General features: G+C 39.7%; 10 protein-coding genes across 10 annotated transcripts; 4 read left to right on the top strand and 6 right to left on the bottom strand. All coding sequences in view use genetic code 12, as the record gives it.

Annotated features, from left to right (window-relative positions):
- Window positions 1-273: 273 nt before the first annotated feature.
- Window positions 274-1,395, bottom strand: RJT20DRAFT_91679 (serine/threonine/tyrosine protein kinase; the record flags this gene model as incomplete). Its single annotated transcript, XM_064921388.1, has 1 exon — window positions 274-1,395. One exon carries the CDS (start codon window positions 1,393-1,395, stop codon window positions 274-276), a length of 1,122 nt encoding a protein of 373 aa, XP_064776270.1.
- Window positions 1,396-3,573: 2,178 nt separating this feature from the next.
- Window positions 3,574-4,378, top strand: RJT20DRAFT_29686 (mitochondrial 37S ribosomal protein YmS18). The gene has a single exon (XM_064919597.1). It carries the CDS (start codon window positions 3,621-3,623, stop codon window positions 4,290-4,292), a length of 672 nt encoding a protein of 223 aa, XP_064776269.1. The 5' UTR covers window positions 3,574-3,620; the 3' UTR covers window positions 4,293-4,378.
- Window positions 4,379-5,367: 989 nt separating this feature from the next.
- Window positions 5,368-6,684, top strand: RPL25 (60S ribosomal protein uL23). Its single transcript, XM_064916683.1, has 2 exons — window positions 5,368-5,485; window positions 6,097-6,684. The coding sequence occupies exons 1-2, from the start codon at window positions 5,473-5,475 to the stop codon at window positions 6,516-6,518; spliced, it is 435 nt and encodes a 144-aa protein (XP_064776268.1). The 5' UTR covers window positions 5,368-5,472; the 3' UTR covers window positions 6,519-6,684.
- Window positions 6,685-6,699: 15 nt separating this feature from the next.
- On the bottom strand, window positions 6,700-8,874 carry RJT20DRAFT_29678 (uncharacterized protein). Its single transcript, XM_064919596.1, has one exon. It carries the CDS (start codon window positions 8,686-8,688, stop codon window positions 6,817-6,819), a length of 1,872 nt encoding a protein of 623 aa, XP_064776267.1. The 5' UTR covers window positions 8,689-8,874; the 3' UTR covers window positions 6,700-6,816.
- Window positions 8,875-10,092: 1,218 nt separating this feature from the next.
- RJT20DRAFT_126162 (uncharacterized protein) lies at window positions 10,093-11,879 on the top strand. Its single transcript, XM_064916682.1, has 2 exons — window positions 10,093-10,118; window positions 10,216-11,879. Exons 1-2 carry the CDS (start codon window positions 10,112-10,114, stop codon window positions 11,856-11,858), a joined length of 1,650 nt encoding a protein of 549 aa, XP_064776266.1. The 5' UTR covers window positions 10,093-10,111; the 3' UTR covers window positions 11,859-11,879.
- Window positions 11,880-13,875: 1,996 nt separating this feature from the next.
- On the bottom strand, window positions 13,876-15,074 carry YHM1 (Yhm1p). Its single transcript, XM_064919595.1, has one exon. The coding sequence runs from the start codon at window positions 14,911-14,913 to the stop codon at window positions 14,008-14,010; it is 906 nt and encodes a 301-aa protein (XP_064776265.1). The 5' UTR covers window positions 14,914-15,074; the 3' UTR covers window positions 13,876-14,007.
- A 614-nt stretch (window positions 15,075-15,688) lies between these two features.
- SWD3 (Swd3p) lies at window positions 15,689-17,347 on the bottom strand. The gene has a single exon (XM_064916681.1). The coding sequence runs from the start codon at window positions 17,116-17,118 to the stop codon at window positions 16,036-16,038; it is 1,083 nt and encodes a 360-aa protein (XP_064776264.1). The 5' UTR covers window positions 17,119-17,347; the 3' UTR covers window positions 15,689-16,035.
- Window positions 17,348-17,730: 383 nt separating this feature from the next.
- RJT20DRAFT_126158 (uncharacterized protein) lies at window positions 17,731-19,731 on the bottom strand. The gene has a single exon (XM_064916680.1). The coding sequence runs from the start codon at window positions 19,542-19,544 to the stop codon at window positions 17,871-17,873; it is 1,674 nt and encodes a 557-aa protein (XP_064776263.1). The 5' UTR covers window positions 19,545-19,731; the 3' UTR covers window positions 17,731-17,870.
- A 291-nt stretch (window positions 19,732-20,022) lies between these two features.
- Window positions 20,023-21,270, top strand: RJT20DRAFT_92180 (uncharacterized protein; the record flags this gene model as incomplete). Its single annotated transcript, XM_064921418.1, has 1 exon — window positions 20,023-21,270. One exon carries the CDS (start codon window positions 20,023-20,025, stop codon window positions 21,268-21,270), a length of 1,248 nt encoding a protein of 415 aa, XP_064776262.1.
- Window positions 21,262-24,459, bottom strand: RJT20DRAFT_126155 (uncharacterized protein). The gene has a single exon (XM_064916679.1). It carries the CDS (start codon window positions 24,346-24,348, stop codon window positions 21,373-21,375), a length of 2,976 nt encoding a protein of 991 aa, XP_064776261.1. The 5' UTR covers window positions 24,349-24,459; the 3' UTR covers window positions 21,262-21,372.
- Window positions 24,460-24,634: the final 175 nt, after the last annotated feature.

Below are 24,634 nucleotides of genomic sequence, written 5' to 3'. Positions count from 1 at the left end.
GTCTGGTGGTCTTGATCTCCGTGTTAAACTCGTCGTCGACGACAAGTATCAGAAGTATTGGAGAAAATTGTAGACAACAATTCGTACAAATTCTTCGTCCACAGTTACCTCGCCATTAACCATTCGATACACATGCTCTGGCATACGATATTTGAATATACAAGGTTCGTCCATTGAACATTACACAAACTAGATTTGAGCCAGGATAGATTACCGATTCTGCTTTGAGCTAATCTACTTATATCTTCTTCATCTCAACATGTCTAATTATCTCTATCTCACAATCAACTCATCCTTTAAAGAACCAAGCAATGATAATTCAAAATCACTGAAGTTGAACAAATTCAAGTGGATCGGCTCCGATTGACCACGAGGATATACATGGAAATCTTTACTCTTCAACTCATCGAAGAAAGGATGAACCAATACACGACGTGGACTAGCACGCAAGTCTGGGTCATACACTAATATTTTCAACAACAAATCAATGGCGTCTGCTGGAGAATTGCTGAAAATTTGTTTGAAACGCTCTTCAACGGAACAGCTGAAAAGCTTATTAGTATACATATTACCGCGGTATTGCGGATTGCTCTTGAAAAAGAAGGTATTTGGAGGAGGACCGAGAAGTTTCGAAATTTCCTTAAGTTGAGACTCTGGCAGCTGCCCCTGGAATATTGGTTTACCAAGGAACATCTCCGCTACAACACAGCCTAGACCCCATATATCGATCTTTGTGGTATAAAGAGAGCACCCCACAATAAGCTCCGGGGCTCTGTAGTATCTCGAGCAAATGTAACTTACAGAAGGCTGGTTGAGCTCTAATTTTTTGGCACTACCGAAGTCACAGATCTTCAACACAACTGTGGAGGGATCTACAAGTATATTCGAGGGCTTGATATCTCTATGCGAAATACCAAAACCATGAAGATAAAGCATGGCCCTGGCCAATTGGAAGGTGTATGCCTTCATATGTGGGTATGGGATGGTGTATTTTGACTGTCTGTAGTACTTTATTTCGCTCTGGAGGTTAGATGGTAAACACTCCATCACAAGGTTTTGGAAGACAGTCTTGCGTTGCGAATTGGAGGCTTTGTCAAAGTAGAAGCGCAAAGACACGATGTTGGGATGGTTTACGAGACGTAATATCTCGAGTTCACGAGATTTATATTCTGTCTGAGCAGGCACACGCTTAATAGCAAATGGTCCTAGCCACTCTGAATTTGAGTTTCCATGTGCATCGTCAGCATATTTAAGAACGGCTTCGTAAACGGTTCCAAAAGCACCCTCTCCGATGCGTTTATATTCCTTAACAGTCATTGGAGCAACCGCAGATGAGATGTTTTCAGTCACCTCAGGGAGGGAATACTCGTTGACTTGACTTATATTTGGAGGCATTGTTGCTTTGATATTGAGTGTATATCGACGTGAGTTTGAACAAGAACACGGTTGATATTAATGCGAATAGAATCACTATATTACAACAATGGAAATAACAGATCTTTGTCAGTGAAGTCAGCAAAAAGATGGTTATGAATATGGCTCACCAAAATGTCAAAAAAAAGACGAAATAAATCTATTAGTGGGTTGTCTAATTTTCGGAAGGGTTCAATATTGAATTATTGAAGACAAAGTGCCAGATGATAAGATTCCAACTATAGTGAATTTCAATTACAATAGTTATATGATGGAATTCTTCCACAAGTCAAAAAATCCTTAGTATAGTTCGTTGAATGCTGAATAGGTAGAATCTGTAATTGTCAGATTCAAATTCAAGAATCTTGGCAAGCTATACCGAAATCTGGAGATTTCTATTGTAGTGAGTTCAATATGGGCTCAGATGAAGACACTATTGTAACAATTGGCTAGTTTCTTGTTCGTTTCTTGCTTAAAGGATGCTATAGAACAAGAATATCAATTTCGACGGATGCCGCTGGTGATTTTCTATGTCGTGGAGGAGCTTTTCTATTGTCACTCTACCGCTAAGGTGGTCAGGGTTCTAAGATAAGAACTGTCACGAATGCACCTATAGACCACCAATTGGACTAGTGAAAACTCGTTGGCACGGATAGAAAGGGCACGGGACGATGGATGGATGCGACGTCGCGTAGATGATGCTGCTTCGTAGCTTCTATAACCCTGGTTTGAAAATGAACTTAGGTGGTTAATGATTACAATTCTTTTTTTAAAGTTGTTGTTGTTGGAATTATGCGTTGTTTTTATCGGGTCCGGGTAGGGCAGGGGACAAGGGGGAGTGTGCAGTCGCGGGTGTGATAGTGGGAGAGATTTGAGGGACGTAGTGGGAGAGGTAGTGGGAGACAGTTGAGAGTGAGAAGTTAATGAGAATTAGTGAGAATAGTGGGAAGAGTGGGAAAAGAGAGAAGTCAGTGAGTAGTGAGGTGTAGCGGTGAGTGAAGTGGTGGAGTGTGAGGAAGAGAGTTAGTGAAAACTAAGAGAAAGAGAAACAGTCAGGCGACTGAGAGATAGTGAGACATAGTTGCTATAGTGCGAATTGAGAGTAGGAATGACAGTTGAAATTGATAAAGCATAGGATTTTGCCAGTACCAGAAAACTGTTATCTATTAACATTTATTATATTCTGGTGGCTAATGAGTGAGAGGGCGAGTGAGCAAGTGAACCATTCAAAGAACCAAAACAGTATATACAATAGGATAAGCAAAGATAACAGAGTAAGAATCCAAGAATGCTATTAATACTGATCCTGGGTTCTGATACCGCTACCAATACCTGTAACCTCTACTGTGTCCTCTAATCCATTACATGGTTACTATGGATAATGCTGCCTATGGATAATGCTGCCTTTCCACAACAAATTTCTCCTGCAAATCTCTCACTAAATTCTCCCAAACCCTCTTCTTAACTATGGCGCACAGCAAATCTCTCTCACTAAATCCCATATTTTTTCTCGTTTCTGGTACTGCTCTATCGCGAACCTCTCCTCTCTCTCTCATTACTCACAGCAAGTCGCATCACTAAAGCGTGAGTCGCTGCCAAAGGCGCGTTGACGGTGACGTTGTGAACCACTGTCTCTGACCTGGCAGAAAATGGTTTTTTGCTACGAATCCGAATTTCATCCTATAGGGGTGGACAAGAGTCAAATTTTTCTCGTCTGCTCGATGCCAGCCTCGTTTGCTCCCCTAAGAGCCCAAATTTCGGATCCACCACTGTGTCCCATGCCATATGCCACAGGCACTCCTACAAAATCAAACACCCCTGCAACCAGAAGGGAATTACTATCAGCCTTCACAACGGTTTTTTTTGGACTACCTACCTTACAGTACGCTCAGTCTATTGTTTCCCCTGCATTAACGTGGACCTACTAACGGAGGGGAGCAGCTCTACACAAAGAATAGAACACGGACTGTAGAAAAGTACTTCCAGAAACGACACCAATGGGAAAGGGGAAAAACTGATAAAGATAGTAATGTCGGCGGCAAGGGTGTTTCATTTTTATTACAAGCAAAATGTCGCAAAGAGACGTAAGCGATTACGTAATCGTCCTGTCACCACAAATTTTTCGTGAATATCGAAACACCTGAAAAATCAATCTTAACTATGGGCCAAGTGATAGTAGAACTGTTTGCTTCAACACTCAGAGTAAGATGTTTTCGAGGGTCACCAGGTTAGCAGGAGGCGCTAGTCGCATGCCTGTTATCAAGAGCCCCTACTTTGCCAGTTCAGGTATAAGGACGTTGACCAGTGCTAGCACATCTAATGCCAGTGCATCTCCTTTCACGTTGAACCAAGAATCGTCATTCGGGGACAAGAAGGATACCAGCATAAAATTACAACCTACTAAACTTCGTGATGGAAAAAAGAATGAAAAGGTTGTATTGTGGAAGTTGTACGGTACCTTCCACAAACATAACACTTTGGCCAGTTTGGTCGCTGTAGTTGAAGACTTGGACTTCTTGGAAAAGAACCAGCATTTATCTTACAACGAGAAGGTGTTGTACTATATGCAATTGCCACACCACACCAAGCTTCACATAACCGCCGGTCAATTGGGATTTAGAAAATCGCAAAGATCGGAGTACGAAGCCGGTTTCCAGGTTGCTTCGAAGATGTTCAAGACCATCGAAGAGAAGAACTTGATCGGACCAAACGACAAGATTGAATTGATCATGACTGACTACGGTAAAGGAAGAGAGGCTTTCCAAGCTGCTTTGATCGGAAAGGAAGGTCAACATGTCAAACCACATATCGTCAGAGTGAGTGATGCTACCAAGCTTCGTTTTGGTGGACCACGTCCAAAGAAGCTCCGTCGTTTATGAGCATGTATATATATACGTATACGATTGTACATAGTAATGCATTATAGGAAATAGGAAGAAGTGTAGGAATTAGAGTACGATGAGGAGAGTTGGTTTATGTGTGCTGAACTGTATTTCTTGTAGGAGAGAGAAGATGGATTATTTTCATAGAAAGGTATATCAGGAAATGGAGTAGAAACTATGGCATTACCTCTAGTTTGGACAATTCGAAAGGTCACTGATGCTCTATGATAGCTTCAAGATGTATATCATTAATATGGGCTTTTTGCGTTGACTTTTGCAAATGTTATTTTGATTCAGAACAAAAGACAACAACACCACTGACCAATACCCCTACATTATCCAGAGAAAGAGATATCCATTATAGAGCTTACAAGAATATATGACTGTAAGGTCCAACTTTTAGATAGACCCTTTCAGTGCACCAATTCGAAATGGGTGCAAATCTCCAACTTCTTGAAGACAAAAGATCGAACTGTTAAAGAGAGCAACAACAACACAGTCTCAGATGGTTTTATGATAAAGCTAATTACCTTACCTTTGTTATGTGATTGTCGCGAACTACGACATATAGTATAGGTTGTTCTTCTAGATATATAATTCTAACTTAATTCATATGACTTATACATTGTCTCTAACTCATATATTACGCCCTATATACTGCCTCAACAGGGACTAACAGTACTTAATACTCACTCTTCTATATATACAGTAGTAACTATTCCAATAGTTAATCTCTCATAGTGTACAATTCACAATACAGGGAGACATAAAGTCACTCACTCACTCACTCACCTCTTTCATACACCCACTCTCCTTCACTCACAGCTCACTCACAGCATGTTCACTTCCCAGTCCTTTAGGGTTCCAACCCTCACTCTTCAATATCTCCACGTGATGCTACTTTCTACTCACGCACTCTCCCTCCCTCCAAGGGCACACTACTCTTTTTTTCGTCCCTCACTTCCACTTCTCACACTCTCACTTTCTCACTCATTGATTTCCTTCTCCATAGTTAACGTTTTTGAATGGGTGGTGAGAGTCCTGCATTTTCCTCCATCCGAAAATTTTTCGTTTGTAGTACTGGCATAGTGAATCCCAGTTTAATACATTAAATTTTTTTTAACAGATTGTAACGAAGTTATCTTTGTATTAGGAACTAACCAAGTATTCAGTAATAATGGCTCCAAATTGTAAGTTACATCGCAGCAAAGTGTCAGAGTGCAAGCGGAATAGTGGGAAAGAGATGTAGTGATACGTGAAACGAAGAAAACCATCATCCCAGCGGTCTCGAAATGGAAATGACAATTAGAGATGAGTGAAAAATTATCAACAAATGGGAGCAAATAGTAGAAGGAGCATTGAAAAGAGTCCGGGGGTTGAATAAGAATCGACATGGTTTCATTATAAAAGGAGAGGGACTTCAACGAATCAATCTTCCCGATACCAATCCATATCCATCAAGAATAAGGAGTAAAAGTTTGAAAGTCAAGTTAGCCTTCATGGTCTATTTTCAGTGAAACGTAACCAACGTAAGCCTGGGTTAAAGAGACATTTTCCTACCATTCAAAATAATGTAGTAAAGTCCAAAGTCTATTTAGTATGATCAACTATGCTCATCGGAGTAAAGTGTGATAATATGAAAATCAAACAAAGTGGATATCCAAGTTCCCCATAACATTAAAAGATTACGATTCCCTTAAAAGCTCAATCTAAGTTTCATAGTATTACCTCATCCTGAATCGCCGCTATTGCAAGACACTCAGAAACTCTTCAAATGATTATAATACTAACATATTTATAGCTACTACTAAAGCTTCTGCTGCTAAGAAGTCCGCTTTAAAGGGTACTAACGCCAAGAAGGCCTTGAAGGTTAGAACCTCCACCACCTTCAGATTGCCAAAGACCTTGAAGTTGTCTAGAGCTCCAAAATACTCCAGAAAGTCTGTTCCTCACTACAACAGATTGGACGCTTACAAAGTCATTGTCTCCCCAATTGCTTCTGAAACCGCCATGAAGAAGGTCGAAGACGGTAACATCTTGGTTTTCCAAGTTGACTTAAAGGCCAACAAGCACCAAATCAAGGCTGCTGTCAAAGAATTATACGAAGTCGATGTCTTATACGTTAACACCTTGGTCAGACCAAACGGTACCAAGAAGGCTTACATCAAGTTGACTGCCGACCACGATGCTTTGGATGTTGCTAACAGAATCGGTTATATCTAAACTATTTAACTCCTCATTTTGATCATATAAAGGCAGAGGAAACTCTGTTTTTTACATTCTATTTGTATTTTATAATCTTTGATCGCTTAATATCTGGTTAGAGGTTTTTCAGTTTAAATGGGAAAATATTTTATATATAATAATTCTACACGTCTTAACTATTAGATAACTTGAAGTAGAGTAAAGCGTAGTTTTCGAGAAAAGAAGCAAATATTACCATTGGTGGTACCCGCCTACAGTATTGTCTTTTTTGCCCATTGCCCATGTTATTTATCTCTATAACGGTAACCGAATCTATTTATTTTGCCTCTCCTATTCCAAGCAACTCATCTAATGTGCTTAGACATGACCAATATGGATACACCATGCCATTGAACATTATCCTTGATCGGGCAATAATTCTAAGCTTTCTTGACTTATCTCGGTGACTGAATAAATCTTGAAGTTTAAGTTGTATTTCCTTCAATCTACCTCGGACTTCTTCTACTTCTCTTACCATAAGGAAATTGCAAATCTCCAGCTCCTTGTTGAATTCTACAAATAGCGGAGTATTGAAGCCTCTTTTGCTTACCACCAACTTAAAGCTTGCAACTTTTATAGCCTTAAGAAATGGCTGAACAATGAATGGTTTGTGCGGCATAACACCATCTATAAAACCTGAAATTTCGTATATCTGGTTCTTATCAAGTTCATCTCGAGTTAATTTGGTCTTCACGAGAGATTCAACTTGTATTTTCTTAACCAAAAATGTTTTAGATACTGGATGGGCAAGTTCACTTTCTTGTATTTCATTAGAGCTCGGTGAAGCGGTTTTCAAATAATTAAACTGTGTAGGTGGAGGAGAATTGATCTCCACTTTTGGCTGGCTGTCAGATGTAGTTGTTTCGTCTGCTATTGGTTTAGCTGATGGCTGGCTCTCGTAAGAAGATACTACCTGTTGGCCATTTCTCTCAAACCATTGAGTGCTTTGAGGAGCTCTCGCAGGCAGTTGAGATTGTGGGACTTGAGGTAATGCTACCCTTTCGGTTTTAGTCTGAGTTGGAAGCGACATTGCGGCGTGAGTTAGCTGTCGATGGATGTCATAACTTCCACTTGTCAAATTGGAATTTCCGGAAGATAAAGAATTAAGCGAGTTTGGTGGAGGCGGTACTGATTGCCAATTGTTAGATAAATTATTCATTAATGGTTGGGTCTGGGTTCCCACGGTTGTTTCAGTGGATTCTATGGTCTCTGAAAGGTCTTGAGAATCATCTGCTAATTGTGTTGGTGCGAATAGAACATCTTGTGAGTCCTCTGGAGCTTGCATCTGAAATAGAAGAGCAGTTCCATTTGGCTTTGGCTTTTTGTTTGGTAAATCTTGGCCTTTAGGAGGATGAAATCGTTGTAATGCGGTCAGAATGGGACTCACTCCCGTTGTTGGTAAGATTTGTTGTTTTCTTTGTTGACTATTTGAAGTAGTAGTAACCGCGTCTATTAGGGTGCTGGCACTTCTTTTTATATCACTTTTAGTATTTTTGGGAATCTCACTTGAGTTAGAAACAAGGTCTGTGATACCGGCACGCTTCAACGTTGATGGGAGTATTGAAGTTCCTAGTTTTTGTTGTACCAGGCTTAATGTTCGTTCATTGACAAGAGCGCTAAATCTATAGAGCAAGCTTGTGTATGACTCCTTTTTATTCAGTGTTCTGGCCAAGTCATTGTAATTTCTATCTACTATGACCAACTTGTGTAGAATGCCAAATCTTTTGTCGTTCTGAACTTTAAGAACAAACATAGCTTTACCAAAAATTGTGTCCGCTGATAGATCTGTACGACTTATTGACGTGTTGTTCTGATCTTTCAATAGACTCTGTAACCTAAAATGGGCCTTGGGTTGTCGTAGTAACTCGTTCATGACGATTCCATTCATCCTTAGGACAAAAACATTGTCTTGAGGTATTTGAAGCTCGGACTTTCTCTCGAATTCGGATTCTATATCCACTGGCCCTGGAATACTGGAGAAGTCAGTGATGGTAAGATACGCAGCATATGAGCTACTTCTATTCTTGTATGTACCAAACCCGAGGATATACACGGGGAGATCTAGTTGGTAAGTATTTGGTGGGTTTCCTGCGATGTCTTGCGCTGATGGTAGTTCTCTTAGTGAGAGTATTGTCGACCCTGCTGCCATTGTGAAGTGAAAAATGTGATAGGCAACGTGATTCTTGTGATTTGTGGGGAACTACTTGTCTGTCAGCATTAATGATGCAATTTAACACGATTTATGCCTATTGAACGCTTGTAAATCGTCTATTATGGGTTTTCTATATGTTGTTAAACGCGTTGTATGAGCAATCAGCAGTTGAAAGAATTATAAAAGAGTCAATTAAAAAGGCGAATCTTTCCATTTGAAAGGCAGTCAACTTAGACAAAGAAAGAAGGAAGGAAAGAAAGTAATGGATGCTTCAAGTGGGCCTTTTGGACATTAGGTAATAGGAAATAGTGAGTTCCAATATGTTATTCCAAGCTCTTTAGTTATAATTATTATAATTAAAGCTATAATTATATATTTAGAAAACACACTCTAGTAAAATAACCGCTGCAGTAAATCTTGTTTTGGCAGTAAACCTGTAAATAAATCGCATCTACCTGTGCTTCCATAGTTAAGGTTAAAGAGCAAGAGATCAATTGGGTAGGAAGGATGGAGTAGGAGTGAGAAGATGGAGTGAGAGAGAGAAGAGTGTGTGAGTGTGTGTGAGAGACTGAGACAGTTAATTATGTAATATATTTAGTATTAAGAATATATAATATATTACATATACTAAATAAAGTACAACTAAGACTGAGAGAGAGTACAAGTAAGACTGAGAGGGAGACTGAGACTGAGATGTGATAGAGTGAGAGAGTGAGAATAATACTGAGAGAGAGTAATAGGGAGAGGCTGAGACTGTGACTGAGACTGTGATGGACACTGAGAAGTCTCGCAAGAGAAATGAAGAACGTCAGAAAAGAATGTCTGTGTTATTTGCAGGAGAAATAGAAAACAAGTTGCTGCAAAAAAAAGATCTGTTTTGGTTCAATGAGTGAGAGACTGGTAGAGAACTAAGCGTTAGGGAATGAGATAAAACAAAAGGAAAAGGATCTGGGCATATGTTAATTAAGGCGGGTTAAGAAGTAGAAGAGCTAGTTGGTGTGAATAACTCTTCTTTTTGGGTCTTGGATAATATGAAAATTGTCTAGTAGATTATATGAATACGTAATCCCTTATAGACCAATATTTCAGTATTTTAGCTAATTATGAGAAATATAGTTCATTGAAGACTACTTTATTTTAACAAACTTGGCCTAAAAGTGAACTTTTCTCCCCTAACACACTTCCTTCCATCAAGAAGAGATCTCTGTCATCATCCAACTGATGTCTATCCCACGCACCACAATGAACCCTCCTTCAATTAATTGTTACCCCAGTAATCTACTATTCATCAAAGAATGTCTCTTTTTGCTCTAATATAAATGTCGCACACGACACCATCGCTCTATAACAATGGCTTAACTATGGCGATCAGGTATTTCACTAACATCTTCTCCTTATTCATTTCAACATTCACAGCTCAATGAAAAGTATGTATCAATGGACTGGCTTCGGGAATGAATTTACTCTGCAATTCATTTCTCGACGTTTTTTCCGAACTTCTGTAACTAACGCTTCTCTCCATAGAAGGTAAAGCACCAAAGCTTGGTAAAAGAGCTCAGGCTCTATTGAACAAGCAGGACGACAATGATGCAGCGTCAAAAGATCCTGTTACCGCAGAAGATTTCTTAGAGCAAGGCTCAATTGACGAAGAATCAGGCGACAGATGGCTCGGTTCCGATTTGGCAAAAAGTTTGCGCTTCTATCAAAAGGCCTATACCAGTTACCTTCGTTCGATACGCTTACAAAGCGAACTGAATATGGACAGCTATTATAATTCTGCAAGATTGCTATTTCAAGTCTATTACCAGTACTTCAAAACTGAAGGGGTCAACATCTACGATTTGAAAAATGTGGAAGAGGCATTAGGAGGTGATGATAACTCGGTGGTACAGAACTTGGCTAATATCATCAGTGCTCATGAAACCGCCATGAGAGTCGCCAATAATTTGAGAGCACCTGTTCCATTAGACTTGGTATTCAATACGGCAGTGGTGTACACAGAGGCAATAGAAGTGGAGCAGGAAAATCCGAATAGTAATTTTAACCAATTGTTGGAAGTTACGCATCAAGCACAGATACTTTTCTTGAATTTGTTAGAACAACAAGTTTCTGAGTTTCAGAAGTTCTCACAAGAATTAAAGGAGGTCGACTACAACGATCCATACGAAACACCAGAAGTAATCAATTCCAGTGAACCGCATGAGCAATCGAAACAAGAAGAGTACACTAGCGATGAAGTAGTTCAACCTGTCGATATCTTAGAAACGATATTAGCATCGTACAGACTTGTACAAGCAATTCTAGAGAATGTCACAGATTTCACAGAACAAAATCCAAGAGTGTTAGAGTTGATAAATCCACTTCTTTCAAAAAGTGACGAAATAGCAAAAACCTTGATAGAAGAGTACAGCGATCTAGCAGCAAACAAGAATGAGATGGTCAGTAACATATCAGAAGAGCAAATACTGGAGTTGAAGGTTGCCAAAAATTATATTCTTGGCTTGACGTTAAATGACTTCGAGCAGTTGTTCGAGCTTTGGGCCAATGCAGAACTCCCAAATACTTCAGAGAGATTCATGCTGGCTGCTGATAACATTCAAAGTTTGCTAGATCGTAATGATCTCACTTTAGCATTTGTTAATTCCAGTGAAAATTTGGAAGCTAAATCATTATTCTGGAAGGCATTGACTCTGATGTCAACGAACTTGAAAAAGGCACAAGATATACTAAACCTGTTATTGACTGAGAAGAAGAAAACGCCATCAGGTGTGGACTTGGGATTGGGTGCTTTAGTAGCACAAATAAGTGAAGTCATTATCGCCAGAGCCGATATCGAGCTTCAGCGCTGTCAGGTTACTGGATACGAACCAGCAGAGAAGAATGCCCAGATATTGTTGCAGAATAGTAAGACATTGTTGAAGAATGCCATGAATATTGCCAATACTCCTGGTGGTTTAAGAGAACGAGTAGCCGAGAAGCTTCAAAGAGAGAAAAAGAAGGTTGATGCTGTAATTAGACTATGTGTCTTGGAAGGAAAGACTTCGCTTCAGGAATTGGACAGCATTTTAGGAAGAAGCAAGTGGACCAATGAGTTGCCTAGTTTAGTGAAACTAGGATACTTCGATGCATTTGGTATCAATAATATCACTATTCCACGGGACTTCTAGAATACGATAACGATCATTAACTCATGATTAAATATATATTTCTACCTATAAACTAATATCCGCTTTTCATTGACATGCTCTAAAATGTCTATATAATAATAATAACTAATGAAACCAAACCAATCTACTCTTTACAGAACTAAACCTAAACTTTCCATGACTCATTGAGAAGCCTTACAAGACTTCTAACTCTGTAATTTTGGAACCGAGCACTACTGCGCTGGTCGATAGCCAAATAATCGATAATCGACTTTATGCATCTATATAATAGGCACGTCTGTGATGTTGTTCATGTAGAATGCTCTATCGGCGTAGTTTTCTGGTTCAGGAGTACATCTGGTAGCTTCAAAGATGGAGCTGTCTATGAATTGTAATGAGATGGAATGGCTTCTGGAACTGTGGACGATGATTTGGAGAATGTTGATCTTAAGGAAGTACAAGAAGAATAATATGAACTTCATTGTGGAATGTTATGTCTGTTTTATGCAAATTAAAGGTGTTTTCTTCTATGAAAATGGTAAATATTAATAAAAGTTTACCTTAAACGTGGTAGTTAAGCCGCTAGCCGATGAACTTAATATAGTAGCTAAAACGAGAAGTTGAGAATGTACAGCAGTGTTGGTTCAATTTGAAACTTTCTGTACTAAAAAGACAAAAGAAGTCTCTGATAAGAATTCTATCGGTGATGGTATCACTTTTCTGGTGACTTGTTATGATTTGAGTCAATCTATCTGAATACTAAAAACAAAGCAAAGGGTTCTCTATGTAACTGTTTGCCTCTTTCCGTTTTGCATCAAAAACCTGGAGAAGGTACACTACTTTTTGTGATTAGTGAGGGAATCTGTGAATTTGTTGTGAGGGAAACTGTGAAATCTGTGAATTTGTTAGTGAGGGAATCTGAGACAGGACAAGAAGAGATGCGGCGGGGAGAACAATTATTTATATGATTGGGAGATGAGACGGTGTTCCATAATATATTATATTATAGTAATATATAATCCGGGAAGTGAAATTATCGCCAAGGAGAATATTTCACGTTTAGGCTAAAGGAAGTAAAAAAAGATTTATGTTAAGAATAGATAGCGGTGTATGAGCTAGAATCACCATTTAGGACGGGAAATACTACGGAATCGTTATCAAAATTACTCATCAAAAAAATGAAAGCAAACCCTTAAGTGTAACTGCTTCCGTATTGGTACTGCCGTGTCTACGGTTTCTGCTGTTTCTGCTGGCTCACTAATCAGTCCCCATTAAATTTCTCATGAATTTCCCATAAAATCGTTTCTCTAATGACACTGTTCTGCACCCCACGGAACAAAACCCACCACGTTTCGGTATTTGGGTGCCAAATTCAGACTCCACCAAAACCCTAGTGAAGTCTTGAACATTTGTGAATGACACTTTTTTTCGGCCTGCGAATCGTGCACTCAAGGTATAGAATACTGAGAGAAGGTGACAGTGAGAGAGACAGTGGAAGTGTGAGACAGACAGAGAAGTGACTGAGCGGAATGAGCAACGGAAACAGAGAAACAAAGAAATGAAATCGGGCTCTGATTTTATCACAGGCTTCTGATTGTGGCTCTGTACGCAGGCAGGGTCTTTCTATACTATAAGATATTTAGAATCTACGTACAGTACACGACTGCGGACTTGGGTTTTCACAGCCATTCCGAAGTGGAGTTACGGTAACTAATGGGTTATGGTATTATGGTTATATAGGAGGTTGATGTTATACTATTTTTTTGAAAGTGGTAGGGGCTACGAGGAAATTTGGTACCGCAGCGGGAGTTTGAAGGTGTATTAGACTAGAATCGTCGTGTTACCTTGATGTTTACTTATTGTGACGGATTCTAGATGTTGTAGCTGCCTCTTCCCTAAGCATTCAGGTGCCCTGCGTGCTACAATTCCTCTGATAAACTGCTCTCTTCTTGTACTGGGATTACAGCTCTCTCTCTCTCAGTCTCTCTGCAGCATTGTAACTGATTTCAAAGTATGCCACTCCCTACACTTTTTGCAACTACATCTCCTTTGCAGTAACATGTACTAGTATACTATATACAAGACACACCAATACTCTATGGCAAAACTATAACAATATAAGGAAAATGGGAAGAAATGAAGCTCTAGCAAAAATAAATACACTCAGCATTTACTTGATCAACTTGTCGAATGCTGGGATCAAGGACTGGGCCAAAGCAAAAGAAAAGACCAACTTAGGTCCAGTGGTCAACAACTTAGGAGTCAATCCCTTGAAGAAAGCAGAGATACCCTCCTTTCTAGCCATGTTCTTCAAAATGGTGAAACCAGACTCTGGGTTGTCAAAGTTTCTGTTTTGAATTCTGGTCTTGATAACGTCTAATGGGGCAGAGACGATCAACGAAGCAGAAGCACCGAAAATGGAGGTAATGAAGTTTTGAGTCCATGTAGCAGAAGAGTAATCCTTTAAGCCGAAGATGTACTCCTTAGCGAAGGAGTTACCACCGAACAAAGCAAAAGAACCAGGAGCGTTTCTTGCCATGGTCCAGCCCCAACCACGGTACAAACCGAAACCTTCATCGGCCAAGATCTTAATGAAACCTCTACCACGGAAAGACTCTGGGTTTGTTTGACGCTTGATCTTCAAGACATCTAATGGCAACAAAACAACCTCACCAATACCAATCAAAGAACCAGCAGTAGCAGAAAGCAAAGCCTTACCGTTCTTAGCACCAAACCAAGAATCGTAGTTGTCCTTGAAGTTCTTGGTTAAGAACTCGTTAGCAAATGGCTGACCACCGTACTTGTACACTCTTTGCAAGATTTTGTAACAAGCGGCATATCCCAATCCTGGGAAAAGAGTGAAGAGTCTCTTTCCCAAGGCTTCAGCAGCATGTTCTCTGAAGATAACACTGTTTAATTGCGAAGCAGAGGAGATCCTACCGTGGTTAGACATCAATCTCTTGGAAATGGTATCCACAGGGTGGAAAACAGCGATTTCACAGATACCAGCAGAGGCGGATCCCAACACTCTGGCTGCACCAGATTGCTTCTTGTCGGTAGAGGAAGGAGGCGACATTTCTAGTATTCTATCGGTGCTGGCTTGAAGATGGCGTTAGAACTACTGGTTCAGAGTCTGTTGTTGCAAACAATTCTTGAAATAAACTCCTACAACAAAAGACAAAATTTATGCCATACAAATCGTGAAATTTTTCCCTCGATTATGACAAGTGCTGAAAATTTTTGAGTCACACCGCGCTAATTTCACAGTTGCCCGATTAGGCAGGAAGGTGGTTTAGTGAGAACACGTGAGATTTACGATAGAAGTTAGGTGGGGGAGAGGAAACAAGGTGAGGATGGAAGGAAGTGTGAGTGTCAGAGGATGAATGTATGTGAGAGTGTTAAAGAGAGTGTATAAGAGAGTGTAAAAGAGAGAGTGTGTGGAACACTGGAAAGTGTGTGTGTAAAGCAAGAATAAGAATTGTACTAGAGAAAAGGTGTGTATGAGGTGTAAGAGATAGAGAGAGAATGAGTGAGTGTGTGAGTGTGTGTGGAGAGAGAACACAACATTTGAGTAGACTGTGTTTTGGTTTAAAATTGGATGAGAGAAGAGAATGAGAGAAGTGGCTAAAAGCGCGTGATTGGAGTCATGTGATCTTGGGTGAAGTCGTTTTACTATTGTTTGCAGCTGCTTATCCTATAGAGTTAGTTAGATAGTAATTGGAATATCAAATTGACTAGGAGGCTGATCAGTTTCTGAAGGTATATATTTGTTTTTTCTCACTAAGAAATCAACTCCGCTGTCCCAACGAGTAGAATGAAACAACATTATTAATTTGTTCAAATTTTGAATGAAAAATACAGAATTCATTAGTGCTAGTCGTATTTGTCTCTTTCGCAACCATTACAAGAAGATGAAATGCCAACAATTACTTATTAGGACTCATTAGAACTGATTATTTAACTATTAAAGCTGTCGATATTTATCCTTTTTATTGGAAGCCAGTTTGTTATTCTATAAATGCAATATATATTCAACCTCCTCCTTGTTCAAACTAGTTGCTTCAAGCATGATTGTATCCAATAATAGGAAGGGTATGGATAAAATCCCGTTGATTATACCTTTTAACTGTTGCCTTCACGGCACAAAATCTTCAAATGAGCGCCCTTCGTACATGTAAATGATGGGCATATATCTTCTTTAATTCGGCGTGATTGGAGTAAATTCACGGCTACTTCCTTCACGGGAAGACTTGACGTAACTAGGATTTAATTCAAGTAAGTTAATGTACCCATCTCTACTGCAAGAAACAATGTAATTTCCTTCATCAAATGTATCGACCTGGAAAACGGGCTCGTCGCTCTGATGTAATTGATACTTTACATCCTTACTTTGGACATCCCAGATAACAATTCCGCTAGACTCCGTACCCGATACTATCATTGGATTAGCTGTTTTAGTGATAAACTTGGCTCCGCAATTGTACTTTTCACTGATTGGCTTTCCATCCAAACCAGAGTATGTTTTGATAACTTTATTGTCCATATAATCCCAGAGTCGTATTAAGCCATCAAGACTGGAGCTGAGAATGTACTTCCCGTTTGGTGAAGACTCCACATTGGAAATAGGAAAGTTGAGGACGTCATTAGTGGATGCGGTGGCCGTACCATGGCTTGTACTGTTAAATGATAATGTTTTTAAACAATGTCCAGTTTCCAAGTCAAATAAACGCATGAGACCATCATATGAAGCACTTATGATAATGGAATTATCAGGAGTCAAACAGATGGACAGGACAGGATCAGCGTGTGCTGCCAAAGTCTTTAGAGTACGACCCGAGGTGATGTCCCAGATGGTTATCGTCTCATCAGCCGATCCACTGATAAGAATATTTCCCTTCGATGAGAATCTGATTGTTGTGATATGATAAGTATGTTTTTTGAGGATTTTGATGCACTTTCGTTGTCTGATCGACCAAAGCCGTATGGTAAGGTCATCGGAGCAAGAAGCTAGGATATTGGAGTTGATCGGCAGAAACACGATATCCGAGATCCCTTTTGTATGTCCAGCCAATTCGGCGATCCGAGATCCCGTTTTCAAGTCATAAACATGGATTGTTGCATCGGAGGAACATGTAGCGAATTTAGACCCGTCGGGCGAGATTTTTATAGAGTTAATGGAAGCTTTATGCTGATTCTGAAGAGTGTATTTCACGGTATATAGATCGTCAATTTTCTTCAGAATATGTATGCCATTACTACTATCGTTAGCTTCAGACGGCATTGGAAATATTATAATTTGGGAAAAGAAGTGAGAATCCACTAATGATATCTTTGAAAGTTAAATGTTATTCAACTGTTTATACAATATTAGACAGACCACCAACGTTTACGATTTCAATATCTGCCACTATCGCTATCACTTTCACTATGATTACCACTACCAATATGACTACCTCTATAACACTACACTGTCATTAAATGACCAATACCCAATAATAAATCAAATACCTTCTCCTCATAAGTAACATTCTGAACTCTTCATTTTATACGCCGTAATGAAAAATGCGTTCTGAACGTTGCTTACATCCTAATGGGGTAACGGACCCATACCGCAGTGTAGAGGGTGAATCTTTTTGATTGCGAAAAATGGCGATCGTGTGAGGTGAGGGAAAGAGAGGGTGTTAAGAGTGGTATAGAGGTGATGGTTAAGAGGTTGGTAAAACGACTATTGAAACGGAGTGGAAAGAGGGAGAATCCATTAAGTGGTGTGGCCCTCTGAACAGTACCTATTTCTAACTGAAATATCGTATTCTATATAGCTGCAATCAAGGATTCTTTTATCTTAGAGCAGAATAAAATAATGCATATCCATTGCCATACAATGTGAAACTTTGCACATCTCCACCACAAATTAATTTAAACGTATATATCCTTGTATATACAGAGTTCTGATAAATATTTTGAAAATAAATAGTATATTATTAGTCATAGCTTCGTGACTTGTCGTGCTCTCGTGAAATTCGGTATTAGTGTCTAAGGAGACTTTCCCTTTTCCTTCATTTTATCGATCCATGATTCAAACAAACTGTGCTCAATCTCGTCAAACTCAGAATATGTCCGAGGACGGTCCATTGTCGTAAATGCTGTCTCCGCTGCTCCCAAAACACTCCTGTTTTGAATCGAAAAATTAGATGGGATAATTAGTCTTTGCAACATGACCCTTGAGTTTGCATTGAGTGTGGCATGGTATGCCGATTCGCTTGATGATTTGGTAACTTCCTTCAAGAAGTACTTCAAGTATTGGAAAACAAGTATCTTCTTGTTGGCGTGGATTTGTTCCTGATTCTCAGTGTATTGGGCGAAACAGAGTAATTCCAATAGAATTCTATTAAGTGACACAATATTGTCGTACTGCTCAGTAGTTAAAGTATTCTTTGTTTCGAGCTTATGAAAGACCTTGTTTAAAATGCGTATGAAATCTGGCCGGAGGCCGTTTGCAACGTAGTCCTGCTTTGTGCTGGCATTGGTGACATTTTTGATTTCATTGGGGTACTCAAGAGCATTTGGTTTCTCCGTATCTCCAACTGTAGAAGCTGGAGGAGAAAACGATGATTCTCGTGTAGTCGATCGTTTTGAAGAGGAGGGACTGGAAGGGTACGTAGTCTGAGGTGGCGAATCATAATGGATCAGACTAAGGTCAAATTGAATTGTTCTTTCCGTTCCAACTTCTGCTTCTTCTTGATTCCACTTCTTTTGGTTCAATGCAATTTCTGTAGGAACGTAGAAATTATGCGACTTGGTGATATGATTCTCTTGATCCCATAATTGCTTGTTTGTTATTAATCTTTTAATCAACTTCGGTTTATCCACAACATTCTTGTACTTAGTAATAAATTTGTGGTTCAATAACTTTGTGGCCGAGTACCTCTCTCTGGTGTCTACGACAAAACACATAGCCAAGAAGTCCTTGAACTGGTATGAAATATCCATACCACTCAACCCAATTAACCCCAAGAAGTCTTGGTCTTGTTGACATTTCGATATCTGCCTAAGAGCTTTCATTGGTGGATATTGGTTCTGCAATGGTGGCTTCCCGTTGAATATCTCATATGCACAGCAACCTAAGGACCATATATCAGCCTTAAAACTATGCCCTCCGTTGTTATTCAAGATCACTTCAGGAGCCATCCAATATGGCGTTCCAACAGTCGTGTTTCTTCGAGAGAAATTGGACGACAACTGGGTTGAGACTCCGAAATCAGTCAATTTCACTTCACCCAGTTTACTCAATAAGATATTCTGAGATTTCAAGTCTCTATGGATTTTGCCTTGGCTGTGCAAGTACTCGAGTGCAAGCAATATTTCCCGAATGATTAACAGTATAGTCCTCTCATCTTTTATGGGACCTGGTTTCAAGAGATCCCACAACGATCCACCATTCACAAACTCCATGATAACCCAGAGTTTGTAATGCTTCACGAAACAACCTAGATACCGTGTTATTTGGTCCAATCGACATTCTGAGATGATCTGAATTTCCTTGTTGATCTCGAAAATGTCCGTTTGGTCATTTTCTAGGTCGATCTGCTTAATGGCGACCTCCTTGTTGTTGGCCTTAATTAACCCCCTATATACCACTCCGAATCCACCTCTTCCCACTTCCTCGCAAACCTCCAACTCCTCAGCCGATACTATGCGGTCTATCATGTGTAAAGCAACGCTGTTGACAACCAGACAGACAACAACTTACACCTACGGCCAGCTAATGTATAACTATAAATACAATGTTTCTGTAAAGAAAACAAACCAGATACAATTATATTTTTAATATCTCCGAGGTATTTCGTCTAACTTCTCTTAATGTCTCAATATCGACTTTAACCATCTATTCATTAAGTTGCTAATTAGCATTTATAAATACGTAAACATTGCAAACAGAGCCTATATTTTCTGTACTGCAGAGAATATGCCGTCAAACAAGTCGCATTTCCGTTCCTACTTTTGGAATATTGGGCACTGCAGATGGAAGCACTACCTTCTTAAACTGCAATAACGGTTAAGAGAGTGATGGATGGAAGTAGTTTCCCGATGTGAAGAGTGTATCAGAAATAGCTGTCAAAGGTGCAGAAGATATCTGTGTGGGCTTAATAATAATTATTGATAGCTCGCCATGAATATATTTCGAATGGGCTGGAGAAGCCGAGGATGGAAAACCGGGGTTGCTGGCGGATTGAAGAGTATACCGCGCCATTACAGACCATTTTCATGTTCAAGTTGCCGTCTTCAACCAGATTCATTCCACGACGTTCTCCTTGCAAAGAGCTTGACATCGCCTAAAGGAAGCGACAGCGACTTGATACGATGCACGGTATTCGACAAGGACGGAAACATGGTCCAACACGGAAAAGAGATCAGAAGGTCTGATTTCATGAAAAACTATAATCTAGCATCCCGTGATTTCAGAAAGATATCCCGGCACCAACACGGTATTGGATCCAATTCTTCTGCTAATATCAACGTGGATATCGTTCCTTCGATCGTCATAAGGTCCAATGGAATTTTACTAAACTTGCTCAACATTCGAGCTTTGATAAAGTACGACATGGTTGCTATATTTGACTCTTCTCGTAACTCATCTTCATCAGGTGGCGGTTTAAATGAATCACATTCACATTCCCTTTTCCTCAAGGATATGACTGAAAGACTCAAAGGGACTGGAAATGATGGAGAATCATTACCGTATGAAATCCGTGCTCTAGAAGCTATTTTAATTCATGTGATGTCGAATTTAACAACAGAAATGAAAGTCCATACGACAGTTTTGCAAAACATCTTGAATGGTTTAGAAGAGTCCATTGAACGAAGTAAGTTGAGATATTTATTAATCCAGTCAAAGAAAATAACTCAATTCAATCAGAAAGCATCATTGATTCGTGACCTTATTGATGACATTTTGCAGCAAGATGACGAATTGAATGCATTGCATTTGACGGATATCCATAACGGCACACCTAGAACCGGAAGCAACCACGCTGAAGTAGAGTTACTATTGGAATCATACTACAAGACTAGTGATGAGATCGTCCAAACTGTTGAAAACTTGATTTCTCAAATCAAGACTACAGAAGAGATCATCCTCATCATTCTAGATTCAAACAGAAATGAACTTATGCTTTTAGGACTTAAGTTTTCCACAGGGTTGTTATCGATGGGTATAGCGTTATATTGTGCCGCCGTATATGGAATGAACTTGGAGAATTTTATAGAAGAGATAGACGGCGGTTTCGAACTTGTTGTGATCGTAAGTTCCATACTGTTATTGCTTTTACTCATGTTCAGTGTGAAGCAATTGAGGAAAGTACAGAGAGTAACCATGACAGGCCTCGTGCGAGAAGAACGGATTGCTAACGGGCATCCTCACCAAAAATTTTGATATAACTTTATCATTATTCATATACATAGTCCACTTTATCACGAGCTCACGAATACATATTATTTAACGTACAGAATATTAAATTCCAAATCTCTAGTTAATCTATTTCTCCTCAAACTCTACATCGATTGTGGGAGGGGCGAAGTTCAAACTTGGGCTTCGGCTTCGAGGCTTCGTTAGCCTGGGCAATCCTAAATTGGACGGCTTCAATTCGCCGTCATTTGTGAAGTCAAGAGAACTCTTTGGTGTATGAGTAGGCGATGTATGTGGAGATGGGTTAGGCGTAGGTTTCGTTCTGAACGGACGCAAGGTGAAGTTGTCTCCGTTGAGTGGAATTTGATTTCTGGAGGGAGAAACGTTCACAGGTATCTTAGATGACTTTGTAGGTGTTGGTGGTGATTCTGGCGGTGCCAGAATTGTTGGCACGGGTGGAAGTGGAGCAGAGTGCCTTTTCACAGCCATTTTCTCGTTCTCTTTTTTCGCCAAAAAGCTTTTTTCCCTATCAACTAGAGTCTTGAATAGACTGATTCGAGTCGTGACACTCAACAAATGAGCAAGAAGTTCAACGTATAAATCCAATGGTGGCTTGAATCCTCCGGAATTTTTAGTCACAGAGGGCCTAAATATAAGATGGACAAACGGCACAGCTCCAATGGAATCCATTGAGTTTAATTTCTGCGAAACTTCCTGTAGCTTCTCAGTATTATCGTCATGATCCAAACCTTCTTGAATTTCATCTGAGAGCTCATAACTTGATATTTGACCTAACTCAAATACGGTCGAAATATACTCAAGAATATAAATCAAGGAAGCTAAATTGCTTCTCGGTATTGAGCCAAGAATTCTCACTAGATCGGAAATTTTGTCCACCTTTTCGAATTTGGGGGATTGCAGCTTATATAGACTCGTGAGGGAATCGAATACAACGCAAGGAATTAACGAGTCACTGATTTCTAAGAGCCAATTCTTTAGAAAATTGATAGAGGTGAATAGGGCTTCCTCATTCAAAAGATTAAGTGACGTATTGATGAGGCCAAGTTCGACGTCTACTTCACTAGATATATCACCTGATTGCTCATATCCATTGATTGCATGAATAACCTTTTCCTTTATGTTCCAATAATCCTGATGGTCTAGGGGACTCAACCATATGTTTTCCACATTGTCCTCTATAGCGCTCTTTTCTTCAGTCTGCTTTACAATTTTGTAAAGGAAAATAGGAACAGAGGAGATACTTAATAGATCGTCCTTTGATTCGTCTTGACCAAGACTGAGCTGAAGTGGAATATCTTTGAATAAATTAAATTGATGTTTGAGGTTTTGGAAGTGGTTGTTGTTTTGAGTTGGGTTTTGACTTCCTGGCAACAAAGTTGGAAAGTATATACCCGTACTGAAATCTGCAATTAACTTCTCAAAATCTCTGGCATAGTTTTCAGGTTTGTTGACTCTATTAATAAAATCTGTAGCCATCTCATGAAGTCGGTTCGTAGTACCCAAAGAAAAATTATAAATAACCTCCAGGAGTTTTGCCAAACTCTTATAGGTGAGCTCAATTCTGAGCTTCTCAAAACGCTCTAAACGTTCTAATCTGGATGCCAATTCACGGTCAAAAATATGTTTCAACTCTTGAAGTTCCAAGTAACAGTCGTCATACTTCTCTTCGACATCTATCAAATGATCGCTTAAATTTGTCTTCATGAGTGATACCTTTACAGTGTTTAACAATCCATTAAATCTCTTCGTTGTGTTATGGGCCATTTCATTCATGAATTTGGACGTTGTCTCCTCAATTGGAAGTTTGGGCAATGGCTTTGGTTTTGGGCTAGCGATAGGGGAGGATGCGGCAATTTCTTTTTGAGCAGCCGGATCATATGTGGAGACATAAATGGCCAAATCAGACCACTCAAACCACATACCTTCACTCTTGAACTTCTTTGCTCCCAAAAATCCAGTTCCAGTTATAAGTTTAAGGTCTATAAGGGATTGGCCAAATTTCTCCAACTTAAGACGACTTGGATCGATACCTCTAGGACGAGCCTTAAGTAGACGAGAGCACAACAGATCACTGCTGAAGATTTCATTTCTATACCCCGGAATAGGAATCGAACGCTTAACAGTTGGGATGCCTTCCACCAATCCTGAAATTAACAGCGAGAGTTCTTCTATATTCTCCAAACGAACAGTTCCTATGAAAAGAGGAAACTCAAATTCGTGTTCGGGAGATTTCACTTCATTCAATGCTGAAGATGATTCTTCTTGGTGGAGAACTTCATTTTTTTCAGGTTCGTTGTCGGAAGAAGAGGCATCCAAAGACTTTTCATTTGACGTAGTGGAAGTCGATGGAGTACTATTCTTCATTGGAGTCGAGAAAGGAGTCGAGGGAGCGGTATCTTGATCAGATCCACTTCCAGCAGTGATATCCTTCTTAGTTTTGGCTTCCTTTGGTTCAGACTCTGAGAATTCCTTTAGGCGGGCCACTTCTTCATGTTCTCGCTTCAATTTGTCCACTTTATAGTAAACTGATTTATAGTCTTCGTAAATTTCCTCCAAATCCAGAACATACTTTTTCACCTCTGGTTCGTAGTGCTTTAAAAACGCAGTTATTTTATCCAACACTTCTTTGTCAATCACGGATGCTAGTATCATCAATTTGTTGGATTCATCTGTCATATTGTGGACATAGAGAAGAAATGCAGTGTCGATGTAAACAGGAGGGCGATTCGGCAATTGTTTTTCACTTTTACCATTCGAGTCCAGAGTTCCATCTGACTCCACTTTTTCTACATAGTTCTCTCCTCTGAACAGTCTTGGACCTGAACTTACAATTCTACCAGGAATTGTACGACTGATGGTACTACTTTCACGATCATAAGGGCGAAACAGACTCTCCAAACCATAGGAATCAATGCTCAATTTGTTCAAATATTGACTATTCAGGTGGTAATAGTTCATATAATTGAACACTAGTTTTCTCAATTCGTGGAGTTGTTGGAGAGAACGAGTCAGCTGTTCGTTGATCCGATCAATGCTTGTGCTTAAGTCTGAAGACCAGTACACATTGGCAAAGCGAAGACTCATGATTTCGACAGGGAATTGATAAGATTTCTCTGTAAATCGCTTGCTGTCGGTTCCAAACTGATGGCTACGTTCTAACTGATACCTCCTTATAATAAGAATACCTTGACAACATCTGAAAACAAAAGTAACATATGACAACTAACAACTACAAGAGACAATAAAACGGCTTCCGATATTGGGACTGCACAGGCCACCGAGGGAAACAAAGTACCGGTCGGAACTGAGGCTCAGGTCAGTATGAGAGTGTATGAGAGTGGCTCTTAAGTATGGGGTGGTGTATGGGAGA

This window comes from Scheffersomyces xylosifermentans (assembly GCF_036884685.1).
Source record: "Scheffersomyces xylosifermentans strain CBS 12540 chromosome Unknown RJT20scaffold_2, whole genome shotgun sequence".
Lineage (NCBI taxonomy): Eukaryota > Fungi > Ascomycota > Pichiomycetes > Serinales > Debaryomycetaceae > Scheffersomyces > Scheffersomyces xylosifermentans.
This window is presented reverse-complemented; position numbering and strand designations above follow the sequence as displayed.